The 22,854-nt window shown below is 37.0% G+C and overlaps 1 protein-coding gene across 4 annotated transcripts in view; it reads left to right on the top strand.

Moving 5' to 3' along the window:
- The window catches only part of LARS2 (leucyl-tRNA synthetase 2, mitochondrial), a 132,459-nt gene that overhangs the window by 103,960 nt on the left and 5,645 nt on the right, over positions 1–22,854 (top strand). For all 4 annotated transcript variants that reach the window (XM_064417512.1, XM_064417501.1, XM_064417523.1 and 1 more), the window contains 7 exons: positions 585–722; positions 8,913–9,016; positions 10,179–10,361; positions 12,953–13,122; positions 14,118–14,195; positions 16,219–16,330; positions 22,676–22,803. In XM_064417512.1, the coding sequence (XP_064273582.1) occupies positions 585–722; positions 8,913–9,016; positions 10,179–10,361; positions 12,953–13,122; positions 14,118–14,195; positions 16,219–16,330; positions 22,676–22,803 (913 nt within the window). The remainder of the gene's footprint in view (positions 1–584; positions 723–8,912; positions 9,017–10,178; positions 10,362–12,952; positions 13,123–14,117; positions 14,196–16,218; positions 16,331–22,675; positions 22,804–22,854) is intronic.

A 22,854-nucleotide genomic window follows, 5' to 3' on the forward strand; every position in this document is an offset into this window, starting at 1 on the left:
CTGGGAAACCATTTAGGTGACCTCCAACGATATGCAAATATGCTGTAAATAGCAAATTTACTGTCATTTCATCCAGCATACTTCACTTGGAGTGCTGTGACCCATCTCACTCTACAGAGGGTTCTGCAGCCTTGAACTACATCATTGCCCCCTAATGGCAACAATGCAAACCGTCAATTTGAAAAACTGGTTTTAAGTGGTCATGTCTTTTGTCTTTCATTCTAATATATTTGTACATAAAGCTTGATAAATACTAAAAAATTTAAAGCCAGCCACAGGGTATTTACAAAAAATCATTTAAAGAGCAGTCAAGCATTTTCATTGCTTTCTCAGGTAATTGCTTTCCTGAAATATAGGAGAATAATCTTTTTGTGGATCTACATCTCAGCGGAAATTAAATTTTGTCTATAATAAGCATTTTATGTCTTAAAAAAATAAAAAGATCTGATAGCAAACTGAAAGTTTTATTACACATGTATTGCTCAGAGTAAACAGTGTTGCCCAGTTAAGGATGATGAGCTACTTGAGTAGTGCTGATCTTTCTTTTTAACACTGGATTTTTTCCTATAATTGTGTTTTCTCAGGCCCTTTAATAGTGACTTAGCAGACTACTGGATGCCTGTGGATTTGTACATCGGAGGAAAGGAACATGCAGTTATGCACTTATTCTATGCAAGGTTCTTCAGCCATTTTTGCCATGATCTAAAGATGACTAAACACAAGTAAGCTTTATATATATTTCTATTAAAATCTTTCATATTTCATTTGACTCACAAGAGTATTAGTGGAAATTGTTGTGACAGTGGAACATTACATTGAATAAGCCTGAATTTTCCTGCTTTGTCAGTACTTGGTTTCTCACAGTGAGTTGCACTTCCTGTATGTGTTCATACAAAGGTTTTTATTGCATGAGTATTAACTGGCTCAGAGCGAGTGATAAAGAGCTGCTGTAGATTTCCAGCCTGCAAAAGCATGCACAAATGAGTAACTTCAGGCATTCTGTATAGTGCTATTATTTCAAATTAGGTAACTTCCTACCAGTAATAGCATTAATTTCAGTGGAACCATGCATATGTAAAAAACAAAGCACTCTTATAAGTCACTGTATAATTGGAGCTGAGCAGTACAAAACACTTCTTGATAGGCAAAAGCAATATATTTATCTCATGTCAATTTATTTTTGATTTAATTAATTTTATATAATTACTTTTAATTCTTCTTGTTGATGCTGCTGCTATAGCCTAATTCACTGTTCTCTGTTTTGGTTAGAGGTAAAGTGTGATGGAAGAAGGTGAGTCATATGTTGTTCTGTTCTTTGTCCTCTTAGATAGGTTCTGAGCTTGACATCCCCATTTCCACTGAAATTCAGCTCTTTTCTACCCTAAAATGCCATCCTCAGCTTGAAGAATACTAGTGGCAGAACAATGAAATTCTGGTCCATGCTCTGTTCTGTTCTCCCATCAACAGAGATGACTGAATAGTTTGAGTCAAAATGAGTGGCCCCATGAGAAGAACTGCTCAGTGATTTCTCAGCCACAACTCCTATAAATAAATTCATTCCTTACAAGTATTCCCTCTAAAACCTTGACGTTAAAGAGGAGTCTAAATATATATATCACTAAACTCACTCAAATACTGTAGTTTTGCTACAAAACTGGAATTTAAGTAGTTGTGTGCCAGAAAAAGATGGACAAGTTGCTGCAGCTAGCAGAATGTTTCCCAAGGTATTTCTTATTTTTGATGAAAATAGGCAATGTGTTTTAATAACTCATTCTTGGCTGTGCAATAGTTTGCTTGAAATATTGGATGTAGATGATTTGTGTACCTGTTTCACTCTTGTCTGCAGCTTTTGTAGCTGCAGCAGGAAGGCTGTTTCTTCTCTCTGAGTGGACCTTTCAAAGCAGACCCTTCCTCTCAGAGGTGCTATGCCTTCAAGCAGAGAATTTTAAAGCTTTCCCTTGCAAGCAATTTTAGGCTTATTAATTTCGCAAAAGATTTTACAATCCTATCCCATCAGCCATCTGGTGGAGCTGTAACACACAGCAGCAAAATGTTCTTTTGCCAGTCAAATTCTTCAGCCTTCCAAAATAACATTAACCACATTAGTGGCTGAAGTGTTATCAAAATAAAGTGAGATCACAGGGCAGGGGAGATTTTCTCGCAAAGTGAGTGGTGTGCTAGAAAAAAAGGCATGGAAAGAGGCCAGCTGGAAATGGGACCTCCTGTGTGACTTTAAGAAGACCAAAATAAGTGCAAGGAAAGTAAGGAGGGGCTGCCCCTGGAGGAATGTAGAAGCCTTTACTGGATAGGCAATATGGATTATGGAAAGGTCATAGCTCATCAGATATTGAAGCTGGTGAAGAATGTGAAGGTAGTAAGAAGAGCTTCTGGACATACATTGAAAAGAGCAGCAAGGAAGACATTGGCCTGATGCAAAATCCAACAAAGAGCCTAAGTAGAAAGAAAAGTCTTTGCCTTGGCCTTTGCTGTCAAGGTCTGTGCTTAGTAGGAAAGTTTGAAGGCAAGAGATACTGCCCATTGTAGAGTAGGATTGAGTTAGGGTTCGCTTAAGTAAATCAGACACATACAAGTTCCAGGCATGAAAGGCAAGGTGACTGGAGCAGCCACCAAGGATTTACCAAGAAGAAATTTTGCCCAACTTAATCTGCTTTTCTTCTGTGGTGAGGTGATTCCATCTGTGGATGAGGAGAGAGCTGTGCATATCTTTTACCATGACTTCAACAGAACATTGGGGGCTGTGCCATCTGTGTGAGGAGGATTACAACAGAGAAGGGCTTAGGAGTCCTGATGAACAGCAAGTTAGAGGCAGGTCAGCAGCTGGCATGACAATATACTCTGCTAGCAAAACCATGTCCAGCTTTGGTTATCTCTGCTCATCATTCAGGAAAAACTGGAATACTGTGTCTAGTTTTGAGGCCCTCACCCCAGTGTGAGGAACTGAAGAGGGTCTAGAGGAGGAGCACCACCACAGTCAGGGTTGGAACATAGGACACACAAGAAGAGGCTAAGGGAGTTGAGTGTGTTCCCCATGGAGAAGAGAATGTTAAGGAGGGAATGTAATTGCTATCTACTACTACTTAAAGGAGGTTTTTTAGAGAAGCTAGAGCCAGACTCTTCTCAGAGATGTACAGAGAAGGGAAAGGAGTAACAGTCACAGATTGCCGCAAGGTTCAGCTGGACAGAAGGAATACAGTTTTGGCAGGGGAGGTGATGAGACTGGAACCATTTGACTTGAGACATTGTGGCATCTCCATCATCGCATATTTTCATAAAGCAGTTGGACAGGGCCCTGAAAAACCTGAAGTTAGGTCTGATATGAGAAAAGAGTTGCACCAAATGACTTGCAAAAGTCCTTCCAACCTGCATTATTCTAAGGAGTCTGTGATTCTGTACTTGCATTACATTGGAATATGTTTTGTTCACACTCTGGTGTGACACAGAGGTAGCACAAAAACTGTGTAGTGTAGCCTGGTCTAAATGTGGTAAATTACAGAAGAAAACTCTACCTTCAGTGAAGAAAAATCCTTAAGAAGCACTGACTACGTCTAGTGACAATGGCAGAAGAAAACAGAAGTTGTTTTCTGCAGAAGCAGTTTGCAAGATTGTGGAGAATTCGTTTGGCATTGTATACAATCTCAAGAACTGTTGCACATGTGAAGATGTGTTAGAGCTTTGCCCTGAGGGCTGGTTGTATGAAATGCTTAGGCGTGTGCTTGGGCATGTGCTCAGACTGCAAGATGACTGTAACAAATTCATCATCATGCACAAAATTGTTCAATTGCTTTAGCTCTATGCAAGGTAAAGCATTTGGTGCTTTGAAGCCATTAAGTCAAATGAGGATTTTGGTTTCTTATGGAAATCATAACTCCTTTATAAATATTACCATGTATTTTAAATGTTTTAGTGTTGATCAGAAGCCACTTTTGCTCAGTCTTCTGTTTGAACTGCTCAAGGCTGGTCTGAAAGATCTGAAAAGTGTAATTAGAAACAACAGGCTTATTGTTAGGAAGCTCAAAGTCATGATGTCAAAACCTACAGATCTGAGGGAAAACACTAAAATGTTAAAAAACACTGCCCTCTTGTGCATTTTCAATCTCTCTCTAGTAGCTTAGGTCTTTTTCACTGATTGAATAAAACTTTTATATCTCAGTTAACAAGAGCTTCCACATTTAAAGTGTCATCTAGCGTCCTTAAAAATTTTTATTATTCCCCTACTTGTCTGTAGTAGTTTTTCATTTTTATATGTTTTCTTTATGGAAATTTTCATTGTTTAGCTCTATCCTGTGATGTTCAAATCCATTGAAATACTTCTGGGTAGTCTTTAATTATGGGTAGTCTTTAACTGGTTATTTATATAGTAATGTGGTTGAAAACAGAAATTAAAATTCCTGTAGTTTAGATTTTCAAAGCAATCTTTCCAAATATGATGTAATGATTATTACAGAAATATTACAGGCAACATGTATGAAATAGGCATTTACAGACACACATACCTGCAGTGAAAATGTAATGTTTAAATGTAGACATTTAGAATTAGAATTTAGAATTGTAAAGGTGTCAGTATAACTTAAATATTCCCTCAAGATGAGGCACGGTGTTTTATTTTTTAATGCATTGGACTGGAGACGGTGGGAAAGAAATGCTGCTCAATTTCTCAGTAATGACAAGGCAGAATAAGTGGTACCCTCTGGGTATTCATACATGTGATATCAGATTAAGCCCAAATTGATGTCAATTTGTTCTAGCAGTCTGGTCTGTAAAATGCATTGGTTCTATAAATAATTCACAAGGCAGCAAGCCCTCCCAGCTGTGACCACTGCTGGGAGAGGGGCCAGGTAGGCAGCTGGGGCCAGAAAACTCCTCCTCTGTTCCAGCTTAATCCACCCTGGCAGGCGTGTGCTGACACTCTCCATTGCACCTGCTCAGCTGTGCAAGTACAAGTTACACAGAATTTGGTTCTGCCCTAGACTTCAGTAATCAGTTCTGTCTGATGAATAATTGGAAATGGAATCTAGCACATTCTCCCCAAAGAGTTATAAAGCAATAGAAAAAATTTATTGTTGCTGTTAAGTCAGCAGATTTGACTTTTATAGAGGGCAAATCTGCTGAGTAAGAAGGCACTATTTGTCACATACCTGAGTTACAGAATAAAAGAAGATGTGTGTGTGACAGAAATAGCTTGTTCTGTGAAGGAACGATGCTTCAGCTTCTCTGCATTCATTTAGGACCTTATCTCTAGTGCTGATTTTAAGCCAAATTTCTCAGTTGTTAAATATGTGGAATCTTGAACATTCAGTATTGGGGTTTTTTTGTTGTTGTTGTTGGGGTTTTTTGTTTGGTTTTTTGGTTTGTTTGTTTGGGGTTTTTTTGTTTGTTTGTGGGGGGTTTTTTGGGTTTTTTTTTGTTTGTTTGTTTGTTTGTTTGGGGTTTTTTTCCCTAAGATTATCGGTTTCCACATTCTTCAGTCACCTCCACAAGGCTGCAGAGCTGTATCTTACAGCAGGTTTCACAGACTCCTGGACACAGCCAATAGTGACCCGCTCTTGTCTTCACTCCAGGACACAGGACACAGCACTCAGGCTCCCTCAGCCTTTCTAAAGGTGCAGGGTACAAATACATGCAGTGAGCTCCCTTACTAGGGCCATCCCTTCTTCTGAATTCACTGTTTTATCACTGTGGCAGGCTGCACAGAGTTCTTCCAGCCAGGTCATTTGTACTAGGATTGAAAATCCTGCTGCTCACCCTGCACAGAGCAAAGCAAAGAGCATGAGAACATGGCACTGAGCAGGAATTCCTGATCTGTCTGTCTGTCATGCTTGCCCTACCATCCATTGCATGGTCCTAGACTGGTCTCACAGAGATGAACCTGTATATGAACATTAGAGAAAGGAAAAGATGGATTACAGAATTCATGGCTAGCTGATCCTTCTCAGAGGTGTCAGGCACACTTTGCAGGTGGGATGTACAACATGATCAAAAGCTGTAATACGGGCAAGGTCTCAGTGCAGACACCCCAGCATGAGCACAAACAAACTTCACAGGCAGGTGAAAGCCTATCCCATTCCATTATACCTACAGTCTGAAACACAACCAAGCATTCAGAGGAACTCCAGACTCCTCTTCTGTGCCAGAAATGTCAGTGTGTCTGAAAATGGTTTAATTTCATTATTCTTGGTGTTTTGGATCAGGAGGTATTTATGATGCCCTGACCGGGTGCTGCAGTATTGAGGTCAGAATGCCATCATCCCTGCTGTGCTTCAGCCCCTTGGCAGTTCCCTTACACAACCAAGAAGTGCATCCCTGCCTTTGAAGGGGCTTGTTTGAGGTGTGCAGTTTTATTAACATGAATTCAGGTGTAACTCTGCATGTGAACATCAGAGGGAGCCACCAGAACATTGCCAAAATCACTGTGCATGCTGTGCAGGGCTCAGTTTGGTTCAGAGCCCTGTGTTTAGCAGATGGGCTCTGGCTTTCTCGTTTTGGGCATGCCTCCATACTCCTGCGGTCTCCCACTAGGGACACATGGTTGGGGTTTGTTTTCCCCATACTTGGTAATGTATTTTGTGTTGCATTTTTGTAGCCTCTGTCAGCATAAACAAAAATAAGAAATGCTTATTCCTGCATTCAGTTTTTAGTAACTTGGCGTATGATCTGAGCTAAATCTTTGTCATTAAAAATAAGTGTTCCTTGAAAAATCACTTCCAGTGGAGAGTCCTATCTGATTTGGATGATCTGGCTACCTCATTAGCTTTACTTTACATAGCAGGAAGTGTAGCTATATTTAATAACTGTTTGAGATCTTAAACAGACTGAAGTACTGAATGATAGGGAGGGAATTTTTTTTTCCTATGGTGTTATGTCTCTAGTTTGCACAGACAGAAGAAATGTATCGTAAACTGTTTTATCCTGAAGTGTTTTCCCACCATTGTTGTTGATAGGGTAAGAAAGTTTTTGTTCCAAATTTTTACCTTCTAGTTCACTTGGATAATTTATAATAATCTTTTGTCATTTTAGATTATTTTTGCATCCTGTTTTTGAAATAGTTTTTCTTCATTTTACTCTAAATTTTTACTCTAAATTTGACTTCAGTTCTCATTCCCTTAAGTTCCTTTACTTCTAAACAACAAGATTTTTCATCAACCTCTGAAGTATCATCTACAAAATATTTATAGAGATGCTTGAGTTGCTCTTAGTTAACATTGTGATAAAACCAGGTGGCGTGGCAGAGACTCATACTTCTTTGTGACTGAGTGATACATCAATATGTGCCAGTACTTGCACAATATTTATAAGTATACAAAATATGCAAGGAAGGAAACTCATGTTCAAACTTGAGCATACTGAAGATAAAGTATGAAGCCTGTCACTTTCTCTCCCAGTTTATAGTTTTGTTTTCAAATATGTTCTTACTTCAGAGTCATCAAAAGTGTTTAAGGACTAGTACTTGGAATATACCTGCTTTTATATGATAGAAACATGCCTAATTGTTCTATAATTAAATAATACTTTAATTGTTTTATTAAATTACTTCATTTTAAATTGTGAGATAAATTGTCATGTAATTTATATTTCTTAATAATTTAAAATTCTATATTAACTCCTTAACAGTGAATCATGTTTTGGATTATGACTTTTTTGTACACATAATAAATAAAATGTGGAAGTCTGGTTTTGTTACTTCGTTTTTAGATGGGTACACTCTGGCTTTTTAAAGAAAAGTTTATAGAAATAATGCGTCCTTTTTACATAAGTTTTTTTATACACATTTGAGGTTTCATTAGGTAAAAACTGTAGAAAATTCAGATTGTTTAATGTTGCACACACATGTCAGCATTAGGAGGTGCAAGTCAGTATTAACCAGTGCTGATGATCATGTCCTCCAGAGTGATGGTCACTGATGTCCCTGTGCTGGAGGGTCCATGAGGAGGATTCCAGACTCTGTGCTTTCTGGGACTGGCTCCATGCCTCCTTCCCTGGCCCCTACTGTTCTTAAAGCTGTGTTAAAACTGTTTCCTGTTCTACTGAGTGGGAACCAAAAGCTTTAGAGATTAATTTTGTTGCCTTTTTTTTCAGTGAAAACAGTGACAGACGTGTGACTGAATGCATTAGAAATGCAAGATCATTAAAGGAGGGGGCCGCAATAGTGTGTCAACCAGAGAAGTGTTTACTTAGAGTTTATTTCTTGCTGAGTGCACTACTGCCTTTCAAGGCTCTTTTTAGCCCTGTCATATATTAATTCCATGTGAGTTTACTCTCCCTGATGTAAATTTTTGCTAGAAAAGTAAGGTGCTAAAAAATTGATACATTGAGATACGCACTTTTCAGCATTGGCCTTTTTCTAGTACACTTTTTCATACAGCCAGGCCTTCCTGGCTAGTTCTGCAAAGGGCCAAGGCATGTGGGTGCTTATGTTAGAGAAACTGTCTTATCTGTTTATAGCAAGAAATGTGCAACAGCGTTTTGATTTATTTCAAATTCTGTACTCCTCAGAGAGAAGCTAGAACTAAATATTTGTAAGACAATGAGGCCAGGTACTTGAATGCTTTCACGCAAGAGATTTAGCTTGAAGTTAGGGGAATTGTACTGTTGGCCAAGAAACTTCTGTGTGTTATCCATATGCTAATTTGAAAAGTGATGTTAGAATAACTTAGTAGTAAATTAGGGTACAAGAATGTGAGCAGAATGCATATAAATACTTAGACTTGCCAGCCAACCACCATTAATCAATGCACAAAGTACTCTAAGGTGACAACTATTTATGTGTAGTGAATTTGAAATTTTTGTTTCGTTAAAAAATTGTGCCTGGTTGGCTCAACACCTGAGGCTTACCATAAAGTATGTTTTTGACAGCTCTTTTCAACAGAGAAGTTTCTTTTTCCTTCCATCCTTAGGGAGCCTTTCCATAAGCTCTTGGTTCAAGGTCTTATCAAGAATCAGACATTCAGACTAACAACAACAGGCCAGTGTTTGAAGAGAGAGGAGGTTGATCTCACTGGTAAGAGAAACTGCATGGGAAAATCAGCATAGATGCAGCCCTAAAGCCAGGGACTGCTTCAGTGCTGGGAAAATTTGGAAGAGAAAATGAAGCTAATATTTAAATTGGAGAGCAATTTCTGTGAGTTTTGGATTTCCACGTACTGCTGAGTACACAGAGATCCTACCAATACAGCAGCTTTTAATTGCATCCAAACATAGAAGCAGTGCTGTGGTATTATTTTGGCTCCAGTGTAGTCCAAAAGATCAAAAGTCAGTTTTGTTAAGACAGTGCTCAGCAGCCTGCTGAATGGAGCCAGTTAGTCCCAGCAAACAGGCAACCTACAAAAACATTACAGCAAAACTAACACAGGTGCAGGCGTATTCAGTAGATATGAGGAGTGTAAAACTCTAAGGAAACAGTGCTCAATCTCAAGTTCTTTGCAGAGCCTTCACTGCATTAGCTGGACCAGTCATTCCTCTGGCACCTGTATTAACAAAAATGGTTTGGTTGTATTTGCCTCTCTTAAGCATTCCTCTCATACATCCTTGTTTTCACTGGATACAAACCCTGCAAGACAGTTAAAAATCAACCAACCAACCCCACCCTCTTAAGTTTTGCCACTTTCTGCTACCCCATTTTCTTCTAGAAAAGATGGGGTTTTTTAGCAGAGGGTTTTACTCACTTGCACTTTTTTCAGTGTTAATGTCCCACTGTCTCTAAATTCATGCAAGAGAAAACACTCTTTTCAGGATAACTTACTGCAATTGGAACCTATAACTCTGGTATTTGCAAAAGCTAATACAGGTCAGAATTGTATCAAATCATTATACCTATCTAGGAAGTTTTAAATGTCATGGTTATAAAAAAGTTTACATATCAAGAGCTCTCAAGGCAGCACTTAGAATGCATGCCAGATACAGCTTCCAAATGGTAGGAGACTTTTTGTCATGATGTGGTGGAAACTTTAGGATATTACTGGTGTTAAAAACATTAACACAGGAGAAATTTGGGAAGGAAAAGAGTGTTTGGAATGGGTGGTATTCTTCTTTAAGCTATTTTGGAAAAACAAAACCAAAACACTAGCAACAGTTGTTTCTTCTCATGCTCAGGGAACAAAATTAATTGCTGTTACAAGTGAGCAAAATTTGTTTCAGTAGTTTTCGTATGTCTTAATATTTAGGAAGTGAACCGGTTCACCTGAAAACTGGTGAGAAGCTCCAAGTTGCTTGGGAAAAAATGAGCAAATCTAAGTACAATGGAATAGACCCTGAGGAAATAGTGAAAGAGTATGGCATCGACACCCTGCGTCTTTACATTCTGTTTGCTGCTCCTCCAGAGCAAGACATTTTGTGGGATGCTAAAAGTAAGTCACATTATTTCTGTAGTTTGTTTTCTTGCGGATTTGTTTCTTTTTTCTCAAATAGTATATTTTAAACACAAAATTAATACAGTTCTTGATGTCCAAGTTTTGGAAAAATGAATCAAAAAAGTATCTTAAACAGGTTTTATTGTTTGTTTCCTTTAAAGGAGGGAGGGTCACAAAGCTGTCACTAAGAGGCAAACTTACAAGATTATTGCAAGCAGCTTATCTCTCATAAGCTAAAAGCACATAAGAAAACTACTTCTTAAGTTGTATTTTCTTCTGAAAACTTGGACCTCATTATCTTTTTTTAAATTAGCAGTAATTGGTTAACTGAAAATTATTTTTCTTTATAATCTGTTTTTTTCCTCATCATATCAGATCAGAGATACAACTTCACAATATTTTGCTATTTCTGTTTATTAACACATATGCAATGGCTTTTTTAAGATGGACTATGAAATAGTTCTCAGAAAGAATCTCATTAGAAGATAATCAGAGTTCCTAGTAATTGATATTTCTAGATATGACATTTTTATGAGCTTACTTCTTGAATAAGTTAAGAATTACCCTCCTGTGCACTTATTTACTCCTGTCATGCAATTCCTTATACTGACAGGTCTTAATTTCATCTACTGTGGTTCATACATTTTAATGTAGTCTTATACATTCATTTACATTTCACCTTCCTGTTGCATAAGGCTTTAATAAAACACTCCATTCCTGATCTCAAAAAGTGTACTTCTTCATTCTTTCACACGTTAAGTTCTTGCCACTTTGTTCAGCCTGCACTAAACTTTATTTCAGTTGTGTCTGTCATGCTTTATATTCATTTGTGTTTCTTTATATATTCTTGCACTACTGTATGTACTGGAGGAATGGGCTTTATGAGTTCTCAGTTGGCTTTCTGTCACCACCTAATCAGAGCAGTAGAGAGCTAGGCATTCGAAAAGGTCTCTTAAAAAAATGAGTCACAGAATCAAGCCTTAACAGCTGCATTCCAAACACTACACAGGTACACAGTTCCCTCTGAGGCAGCTAATTTGGTGATGCACAATCTTTTTGCTGTATTTTCTGATATTGAAGATGGAATAATTAAATTACTGTGAGGATGGTGTGTACCAAATCTTAGTTGCAAAGTATACAAGAGTTTGGTGATTAAACATTTTTGTAAGAAAGCTAATTACATGCAGTTATAATGCTAGCAAAAATGTATTTTGTCATTCAAGCCAACCTGTTTACCACTTGAGAAATACAAAGGAAGATTTTGGCATCATCTCATGTTAAAAGTATTGGAAAATGTGAACAGAAGGAAATTTTAGCTGCCTAAAAATATTTCCAGGGGAGAAGAAAATAGAAAGTTAGGTGAAAAGCATCTCTTTAATATCTTTGCACTTTGTTCTGAATTTTTTAATTATAACAACATTATGAATGTTTAAATGAAAGAAATTAAGCAGTTTGTGTTGGGTTTGACCTTGGGCTGGGTGTCAGGTGCCCACCAAGCTGCTTTGTCTCTCCTTGCTTTTTAGTTGGATAGGGGGAAAAAACTACAACAAAAGGCTCGTGGGTTGAGGTAAGGGCAAGGAGATCACTCAGCATTTGCCATCATGGACAAAACAGACTCAACTGAGAAATTAATTTAATGTAATACCAATTAAAATTAGAGTAATGAGAAGTAAAACCAAAGTTATACCTTCCCTTCATCCCTCCCTTTTTCCTGTGCTCAACTGGGTCTGTCAGACATGGGGGAAGCTCCTAGAAGCTTCCCAGAGAAGTCATCCTTGTAGCCCCTCCCTACCAAAACTTTGCCATGCAAAGCCATTACAGGAATTTTTCTTTCAGAGAGTGTTAAATAGTGTTTCTCAGTTATCATGATCCTTCTCTCCTCTGGATGTAATAGCCTTTGGATGATTGCCCTTCAGAGTAGATTCCTTGTCCTTTCAGTGGAGGACATCAAGGCAGGGCTTGCATCATTCTCTCCTGTGGTGTGAGCAGCCATGGAGTAGGAGTGATGCTGCAGGGTCAAGGTCAACAGCTTCATAGTCTCCCCATCCCAAACTAAGCTGAGTCAAAAGAGAGTACCAAGGGGCAGAGCCTATACCCATTAGCACAATAGCATCTCTAGCAACCAAAGTATACATACTTGCTAAAATCAAATTTGAAAAGAAACTTCTCAGTTTGAAAAAATATGTGTATGTGTTTATATTCTGCCATGAGTTCAAAAAATGAGAGCACCTACAACTCCTTTGTGAAGTCATTTAAACAGATGAGCATTCTAGCATTGACATATGTTGGGTTATTTTACAGATTTTAGTCTATGCTGTATTCTTTTTATATATATATATATATATATATATATATATATATATATATGTTTTAAAGTCATTACAGAAAAATACTGATTTTTTTCATTAAAGCAACTCAGCATTACTTGTAAAGACATTTTTAATTTTATTGATGTCTTTCATTTAAAATAGAGAGTTTGGGTTTTTTTTAAATGTTTAACTCCAATGTTCTGTTCCTGCTTTTCTTTAAAGTTTTGAATTCTTTACTTGCAACTGACATTTGTTTCTGAAATTTTTCATTAATCTCAGCTGATGCCATGCCCGGCGTTCAGAGATGGCAGGTGCGCCTCTGGGCACTTGTAACCAAACTCATTGAAGCAAGGACTTCAGGAACCATGCCCAATCCTGAGCTTCTGAATAAGAAAGAGAAGGCTGAAGCCAGAAAGATCTGGGAGCAGAAGAATCTGGTGATTTCTGAGGTTAAAAGAAACACTTACATAGTTTCTAAATTACTAAATAAGTTGCTTCTTATGCTAAAACCATAGGTTTGATGTAGAGAGCCAAAAGCTTTTTTCCAAGATGAGTAGCTAATTTTCTACATGAATTATTCTCTATGTAAATAATTTTATCTACCTACAAATTTTGTGGGATGAAATTATTTAAAGGATGTATGCCTCATGTAAGGAATGAAATGTTATGACACTGAAGTTTTATCAATCTGTAATTCAAATAACTCCATTTCAAGTAACAAAACAGTTGGTGAGTTCTGTAGGTTACCCTAACAAAAGCTTTGGTCTGTTTGTTTCATTCCTCATTATCATGCCTGCTGTTTCATATAGAATGAAAAAAGCCACTGGTGAAAATATATTAGCATAGCCTTGAAAAAAATACTGAAGTGGTTGTTCATCTCTTGTTATGTGTTGTCTCCTGCTGTGATTAGTATCAATTCAGTTATCCAAGACTCAGAAGGAAACATAAATACGTGCAAAATTAACTTCAAGTAATTTTCTGTGGATAAAAACTTTTGCCAGTTTAAACCCTGCTGTGAGGGATATTCCAGATCATTTAACAGACTTTATAATTCTAATCTTGTAATCTATGAACAAGTTTTCACCATTATAAATCGAGTTACAAGAGAGATGGCACTTGTAGGGGCAAAGGGAAGATATTTTATTGAAGGAAATAAAGGGTGACTAATGCACATTTTTCATAGCATTGGTTGAAGCTTTTTAAATCCTGAAACAGAAGGGAAGCTAATCAGTCAAATTTTTATATGATTGTTATTTTCCCCTCGACACATGTGATTGTACATATGATGTGTTTGCATACCAAAGTAATTTCCATATAAGAGGTAAGATGCACATATTTCACCAATTGAAATTGATTACCAGTAATTGTTTTCCATTTAAAAACCCAGTATTCTGAGTTGGAGAATTTTAAGTAATTAATGACAGACCTTTTCTTCTAATACAAGGTAACCGAGTACTTCACAAAGGATCATTTGTTCAATGCAGCTATTTCCCGATTGATGAGCCTCACAAATGTACTCCATGTAAGTATGTGATATTAATGAAGGTATTTTTCTCTCAGACACTGCTCCTGTCAGTCTTTCTACAAAGCAGGAGCTACCCGAACTATAGGTCCAGCTTTCTGTAAGTCATTAAATTCATAAACAGTATTACTAAGTCAAGAGCCTTGCTGAGTTACACTCAGTTCAAAAGCATTGAAAAAATAAGTTCTGGTATCACTGTAACCCTGAATTATAAACAGTTTTGCAGGAGGAGCTTGATGGTATTAGATCCACCAGATTCTGATGTTTATGTCTGCATCCTGTAATTTGAAGAGGATACATTTTGTTTAGTTCTGTTCTTCTCTTGATTTTAGCCAAGTTGCAAAAGCAGCTAGGTATAGTAGTACATTATAGAATTACCAAACATTCTGATTTTAAAAGGGTTGTTCTTTGCAAGGAAAATCACACATAGTCAGTCCTCAAAGACAGCTTACACTGCTGAACTTAAGTTTTAAGATTTTTAATTTAGATTATGTTGTTTATCAGCCAGCGGTGATAGATGAAATATAATAAAGTATTAGTATTATTTTCATTACTACTCTTAGATCTGGTTGAGCAATCCTTCAGGCATATAATGGTAACCTGATATAGACCAAAAATTAAATATAATTTTGAAAGCTTTAGCTTCTTTATTGAAATACCATTTTATACATTATGGATTCCAAGGTGCTTATTAGCACAATCAAGGAACTTAACAAAAAGTGAAGTATGTTGTGCACAGGTTCTCTATTGAGACAACTTAAGTCTGGCATTCTGTATGGTGTTGGAAAGGTTACAGACAGTTCTTCAACTCAATGACTCATAGGCATTTGGGGTTAATGGAAGGTGGAATGAATGTTAAAAAAAATAAAATTCAGGGTCCTACAGACAGCCAGATACTTGAAAACTGATATATTTCTTGAGCAGTGAAGAAGACAGTGCAGTGTCTTTGAAGAATGAATTTCCACATAGCATGCTGACGCTTCCTCTTTTGCTCCCAGTTAGAAGGAGGAAGTGGAGAGGTGGGCAAGGATTAAACATTGAAAGTGGGTAGTAGTTGCTAAAACTTACTCAAATATAGTTTGCACTATAAGTGGTAAGACGCCCTCTGACAACATCTGCAGTCAAGCACATCACTGGTTTTGGACAATTTTCTAGTTGATGAGAATGGGTTTTCTTCACATCAAATAATTCTCATAAGTTGACATGTATTGACCTTTTTTTGTGCTGTTTCATTAGAGAGATTACAAAATAAATGCATCAGCTGAATTTGCCATGGGATGTAACCTCTTAGGCAAAGAAACAAAAGTTCATCTGATTACTTTTAGTGCTGCATCTTTTCTATTAAGTTTTCCCTAAGTTAAGCTAAATGGGGAAATTAAGTTCAAATTTTGTCAGTCAAGTTACCCTTTTCCAGAAATTGCACATTTTCTATACTAAAGAAGCCAGACACTCTACTAAAATAATAAGAATATAAAACTGTAAAAGACTTTGATGTGCTTTTCATTCCCAAAGCTTCCTTCAGCTCTAAAACCTCACTTTGTCACTAAATTCAGCTTTACTGAAGCCACTCTATGATCCTGTAGAATGGAACCTTGTCCAAACAAAATGTGTGTTGCATGCAGCACAGTTTGACTGTCATATACAAGTGCTTCACCTCTTCTCAGATAGCTCTGGTTTTGCCTAAGATTGCACTTCTAGAAAAGGCAGCACTCAAAATGGTTTTCTGGGCCACTCTTGTCCACATGAGTGTGTGTTCAGAGTTCTGTGCTAGAGCAGATCCCCAAGGGTCTTCATCAGCCGCTTCAGGATTAGCTTCTAAGTGTTAGAGAGCACTCTATGACCAAGAGTTGTGATTTTAATTATCCATTTTCATAAGTTTCCAATTTGTTGTGAAATTGCACTTTCCTTAGCATAGACATTGATTGTAGGTTTTATTACTGCATTTTCTTCTTAATCAAACTACTTTCCTCCCCACCTCAGAATGTTCATAGTTTGTTTCTTTTTTCTTGTTTTTTTTACTCAGTATGCTCCTCGGCCCCTTGTTCTCCACAGCAGAGAATTTGAAGATGCTTTGGCTTCACTCTGCATTATGGTCGCACCTATGGCTCCCCACATTGCGTCAGAGATGTGGAAAGGTATTTATAAACGTCATACAGGTGTTCTAGGAAAAAGGACAAGAAATTTGCAAAAATGTCTGTAACTCAGCACATGTGTCACTTACCTCTGAATTCTTTATCTAACTTGTCACCTTCCGTCATAATTGTTAAACAAGCTTGAACTTTGTGTCATTCCCACATCCCTCTTTACTGCCTTTGGTTTCTTTTCCTTGCATAGAGAGGTGGATTTCTTGAAACTAGGTGGAGAAAGGCAGCTAGAAGAAAAATTCAAGACAGGACTTGCATGAGGAATTCGTATTCAGCTGCTAACTACTCCTGAATATGGGTGGTATTATTAAGATCTGAACACGAGGGCAGAACCAGCCTTTTTTTAAATAACTCTGTCAGAGCCTTTGGACTGTAAATATTTTCTTTCAGGAATTCAGACAAAGCAAACCATATCAGAGAGCTGGATACTAAAAAGACTAAAGGAATGTTCAATAAAAATCCTGCCCTTTCAGGATGCTCCAGAGACTGAGGGACACTATGCTTTAAATTAACCTGCCATGGAGAATGGGAGTTGTAGACAGGGTATCTTTTCTAAGACCTGTCACAGTTGTACCAAATGGGCTAAGTTGCATGGTGCTGATACAGTTAAAGCCTATGAAATAAGGGATATGCATGCCAGAGTTTACAACTGATTGTAAGGCTTATTGGGAAAAATCCCAAGATGCATGTGGGAAGATAGGAATATATTCTGCATCGTGGCTGGCCACAAACTGCTGTGTGGTTTTGGACCTAATGTTAGCTTTTGGATGCTGTTTTAATGGTTTTACTCTCAATGGTTGTCCCAAAAAGCATTGTGCATTCAAGTGTTTGCAGAGCTACTAAACTGAAGGTATTTCAGTGTTGTGCATGGCCTGTAATGTTAATTGCCAAGGAAAGACCACTCTTGTTCAAAGCAGTAACAAAAGGAAAGCCTGTGGAAACAAGAAGATATGGTAGGGAGAGTGGGTTGGGTTTATTGCATGTGTTTTCATTTCAAGTGATTTAAAAATGTCTTAATAGATGTTTAACTGTCTAGAATAAAGAGTGGCATCAGACATGATCCATCTGGTCTTATACTATGATGTGCCATCTAATTAAAATAATGCTAAATAAAAGCAATAAGCATGACTTTTCTATAGTGGTTGAGATGGAGACAGAAGAGATTCAGGATAATTACTTATACATACAGTGTCTTCTGAACTTAAAATTCTAATATATGTTAGGAAAAAAAGAATTATCAGCCATGGTTGATAAAATGACAAAGAGCACTAGGGTAATTAAGAACTTGTTTAACATGAATCCTAATCCTGTAGCATTTTGAATGTTAGATAAGGAAGTCTTTTCATGCTACTAAAATCACTGGAGAATGAGAATGATAAGCATTTTCTGGATCTCTCTCTGATGTAAGAATCAAAAGGAAGCATATAAAAATTGAAAGTGTATTGTCCTCAGCCTCTGTCTGCATTTAAAGATAAAATTTTACTTGTGTGGTCCAAAGACATGTGCACTGTAATTCATTGCAGCAATCGTGAAAAAAAATTGTATGTTGATTATTGCCTGAAGAATTTTATTACTAAATTTAAAAATGACAGTATCTTTTAGCATGACAGTCATTGCATTATACTGAAGTTATTGAACAATTTTATCAGGAGAATGTGCATACATTTAACTACTGCATTGTGGTAAGAATACGGTATTATTTTGAAATAGCCAACATCTATCAGTTCTGTCCTAGGACTGAGATTTCAGATTAAAGATTCCCCAAGTTTTGAATTGCACTCTAGTTCCACCAAGTCCTGCTGCTCTGTTGTGTATAAGTGATGATGCTTTACTATTTTAAATAATTTCAATATGAAAATTAAGGTTTCTAAATACTCTGTTTAGTTTTCTCTATGCTTTAGTTCTCCATACTCAGAGAGAATAAGTCTCTCCTTTTGTACCTTGGCTTTGCATCAGAATGTCAGGATAATGCTACTTCCTCTTTCGTAAATTGGTCAGGAAAAGGAGTTTGTATATTGTTAGTTCTATAAATTGCACCTATAGCACTGGACCCCACTCTGATGGAAGCTGGTTGAGTGCTGTTCTGTAAGTGCCTCACCTTTCAGCAGCTGTACAACAGCAACCCTTGATTCTGTGTGTGTGAAGAAGCCCTTCTGCCCCCTTAGAGGACGAGCAGTTTTGGTGTTTTGGTGTGCCAGCCTGCCGCTGTTAATCGTGCAGAGAACGCGCTGCTTTATCGCTCAATAACATAAAAAGCAGCCGTAGCCCCTCAGTGTGGGAAGAGTTCATCCGGCTGATATCTTGGCAGTTTATGAACACTAACAGGATGAGGAAATCTGTTTCCTTCCTGAAACCTTGTATCTAAGGAATATACAGACACCATTTGAGACTTTTTTTTTTAGTTTGTTTGTAGTAGTACAGTGTTTTGCTGTTCAGACAAGGATATGAAACTGCTTATTGTGAGTTGCTAAATTTTTATTAGAGATGGCACATGAAAGATATGTACATCTTTGATAAACACATCTTAGGAAATATGAAATTAAACTTTTTTTAAATTTTTAACGGTATCATTGTCTTAGCAATATTTTAACTGTAATTACAATAGCTCTGTTGCAAGAATTTTTCTGAATTCAGCCCTTGCTCAAAAAGGCTTCTGAAAAGAATGGAGTTGAATGAAAGCTAATTGATGTTGCAGGTTTTAATTGAAAATCTGAATGAAGAGATCCCCCTTCACAAATCCAATAAGAAACGTGATTTGGAGTTTCAATTTTTTTTTTTTTTTTCTCCAAGAGTAATAGCATAAAAGGAAGGAGAGAAAGTTTTTCAAATGGAGGAAGACAGATTGTTTTAAGAAAGTTAAAAGGATTTGGTTGGAGTTTGCTGGATTGCAAGCACATCCTAGAGTTAGCTTACAGTAACCCAGGCTTTTCACATCCTAGTTCTGTACTACTATACCAATGGTATAATACAGCTTTTTTCAGAGCTGTCTGGAAACAGCTGTTACCATTTCTTTGAGATTGCAGATTGTTTCACATATGACTGACAGACATATATTTCCTGAAAGAAATTTCAGATATGAAACTTGCCCAAATCTGTCAAATAGGGAGATTCATTAAATAGTAAAGAGAATATCAAGAACAAAGTAACATGGTAACAATGCCAGAAAGAGGCTGCACGGGCAAGTAGATAATCATCCAAAATGTCTCTCCACTTACCCTTACACACTCCTGATCTGAGCTTTTTAATTAAATTAGCAGTATTTGGATATTCACCCTCAGAGGCATCTTGTACTTCCTCCTCTGATGTTCTTGTACTTTCTGTTTGAAAATCCCTAGTCCTAAACTCTGATACTGCCATTGTTTGAGATGCTTTCATTAGCTTCCTTTTATCACCCATTAAGACTTCCATCTTCATTTCCTTCTCTGCTTTAATTTCTCTGTTCCATGGCTTGTCACAAGCCAGCTCTTTCTCAGTTTACTTCATAATCACAACTTTTCCTCTGGCCTACATAATTTTGTGTCTAAATAGCTGCACAATTACTGGAATTTTACAGATCATTTTTTTCCAGTGCTTTTTTTCTGTAAAAATAGTTACCTTTCCATCCTAACACCTTGTTGATACACGACTGCTCCCACGTCTTCCTTCTTAAATCTGTTTAAAATGAGAATCTGCTCTGCCCTGTCAAATAGGACCTTAGGGAAAATATTATGCTTATGAAATACTCCTGTAATGCGAGTAAAACATTGCCCTGAGCTAAAAAGTTGTTAGACTGGTCCTGTCCCCTCTTTCTCTCAACTCACTAATTTACAGTACTATAGGACTCGTTTAACTTGGTGTTTTAAAATGGATTCCAATGCTGTGAGTTACTGGTTAGGGAAAACTTGCTCTAATATTTGCTTGCTAGTCAGTAGAAGTCCATTGAAGCAGATCCAACAGCAAGATCGGGACTTCAGACTGAGCACAAGTATTGTCTTTGATCTGTCCTGTATGGGTGGATACATACAAGTAAAAAGCTTACAGTAAGTAAAAAATATACCGTTAGCTTTCTGTCGTGGATCTGCAAGAGAATCTATAGCCATAAAAGCAAAATACATAAAAAAATATGATGCAAAATGCACACCACTTCATCAAAAGCACTTCACTAGGTGCTTTCCTGTGCAGTAAAACAATAAAAGATGTTTTTCATGTTTTCACAATCAAAGTTTCAGAAAAGGTCCATTTTTAATGTATCAATCACTATTCTGGATCAGGGTGATGACGTTTCTTGTTTAGCATGTTGAATTTTGAAAATACAAACCAAATCATTATGTTTTCTGTGTTCTTCAGCTTACAAAATGTGAATTAAGGCAGGAAGCCAAATGAGCAACATAACTAAAACCTTCATTTTGGTTTCCTGTCAAACTGTTTTCTCAAACTAGTTCTGTTGACTTTTCTACTCTATTTTTCTATGGATGAGCTCATAACTCATTTTGTAGCAAGAAAATGAACCAAAGGATTGACACTGGGCTTACTCACACTTTGCTTCATAATTAAATTCATATTTTTATTATTTTTTATTTGTCGGTTTATTAGGACTGACAGCCTCCACAGGAATTAAAAGGGACCCTGGTTTGCTGTTGTAGATAGAAACTCATATATCAGAAAGTGGGTTTTAAATAGTTTGAAGAATTCTTTTCAACAGTAAAATAAGGAATGGCCAGCATTCATGCTTCTGCCACAAGGCGTGTGATCAGTTGGAAAGAAATGAGGTCATCTGGATGTTCAAAAGCCAAAAAGGAAAGAATCTAACAGCTGTTTTCTTTACAGTCAATGTGATAATGAATCATCAATATGAAGATTATTTTCTGCTTGAGTTCCTATTTTTTGCTCTTTCAGTTTCTGAGCTGTTGCTGCAAAAGAAAAAAAATACACAAAATCAGAGCCACTGATATTAAATTATTTGCCTGACAAATAGTTGTTGTCATTAGGAAATGTGCATGTTCTTGCTTGCCATTAGAAATAGCTCCCATCAGTCTTCTCCACTGTCCCTCTCTGAGTCATTCAGCAAATAGCACAGCTGTGTGTCATTTTACTGAAGCACTTTGTCTGAAAAAGCACTGACAAAAATGTGGTGGACTTTTCTGGAGGGAGCTGCATGGTCTTTATGCCCCTGTTTGCTGTTACTCACCGTATTAGTCTAAACAATCCAGCGAGCTGAATTGATGTGTGCACTGTGCATGGGTTGGGTGAATGCCTGTGGCTGCTGTCGTGCTGTTTTGAACAGCTTCAGTGCCTCAGTCTCACCAGTGAGTCTTGTGTGGATGTGTTTTCTTTATGCTTTTGATGGAGTTTCCCTAAACCAGAAGAGATTTCACATACAGAAGAGATTTCATTTTGCAGTCCTGAATGAAGCATGTGCTTATAAAAAGTTTTAGTCTGTGTTCTTATTCACATGCAGAGAATTATTTTAATTTAAAAATCTCCCAGCTCTGTGAGAATCACAAGAGCAATCATCATCAGTATTGATTATATTTGACAGCATCTTGTTAAAAGAAATCTTTGTATTTTGTCATAGAGCTGCAGTAAACAGCAACATAAATCCCAGTCAGGAGCTTCTATTCAGTTATAGAATGCAGCTTCAGAATGACTTGCATCCTGTTCTCCTATGACTTAAACAAATCAGGAATTAATTATCTTGAGAAGACCAGTTTAATAAAAGGAGATCACTTATAGCCATTTTAGAAATTTTTTAAAAATAAAATCGAAGGATAAAATGTTTCAGAATGTAAAAATCATAAGGAGAGAAAGATCTGCAAGGCATTCCTTTGTATCACCTTTAATTTGTGAGAAAATATACACAAAATAGAGAAAATCTTGCAAGTAGCTTGACTTGCAAATTTAGAAACTACCCAGCATATTATAGGTGGTAAAATAAGGCATAATCATTTGTCATTCTCAATTGTTAGTAAAATTCTAATCAAACTGGTGGCATTACTGAAAATAAATGCAGTATTATGGTTGAGTTTTAGAAGCAGAGGTCAGCTTATGTTGTAGGATTACAATTTAAAATAATAAGCAGCGATCTTCTGTGCTCTTGGCAAAGTTATAGAGTGTTAATTTAAATCTAAAGTGTGCCCACATTGTTAATATCCTTACTCATGGTATAACACAAATGCTTCAAAGATGTAAATCTTTCTGTTTATAATGTGTTGTATGCTAATCTAAACAATGTTATTTCCTCCTATGGCACTTGCTTTTAAAGTCAACTTTATCCTGATCTAATTTGTCAAACAAATTCCAGAGACCAAATGTTCTGGTTACCATACAGATGAATGTTTTACTGTTTTCATTTTCTAGGTTTGGCACATACACAGAATAAACTTTGTACTCATCATCACTGGGATGTTGATGTTCTGCATCAGTCCTGGCCCAAAGTAGACCCAGATTACCTTCAGCCATCAGATGTTGTGGAGATGTCTGTACTGGTAAGAGCATTTTGATTTATTTTCAGTAGTGGCCAAGTAATGTGTTATGAG

This window comes from Passer domesticus, chromosome 1, assembly GCF_036417665.1.
Source record: "Passer domesticus isolate bPasDom1 chromosome 1, bPasDom1.hap1, whole genome shotgun sequence".
Taxonomy (NCBI): domain Eukaryota; kingdom Metazoa; phylum Chordata; class Aves; order Passeriformes; family Passeridae; genus Passer; species Passer domesticus.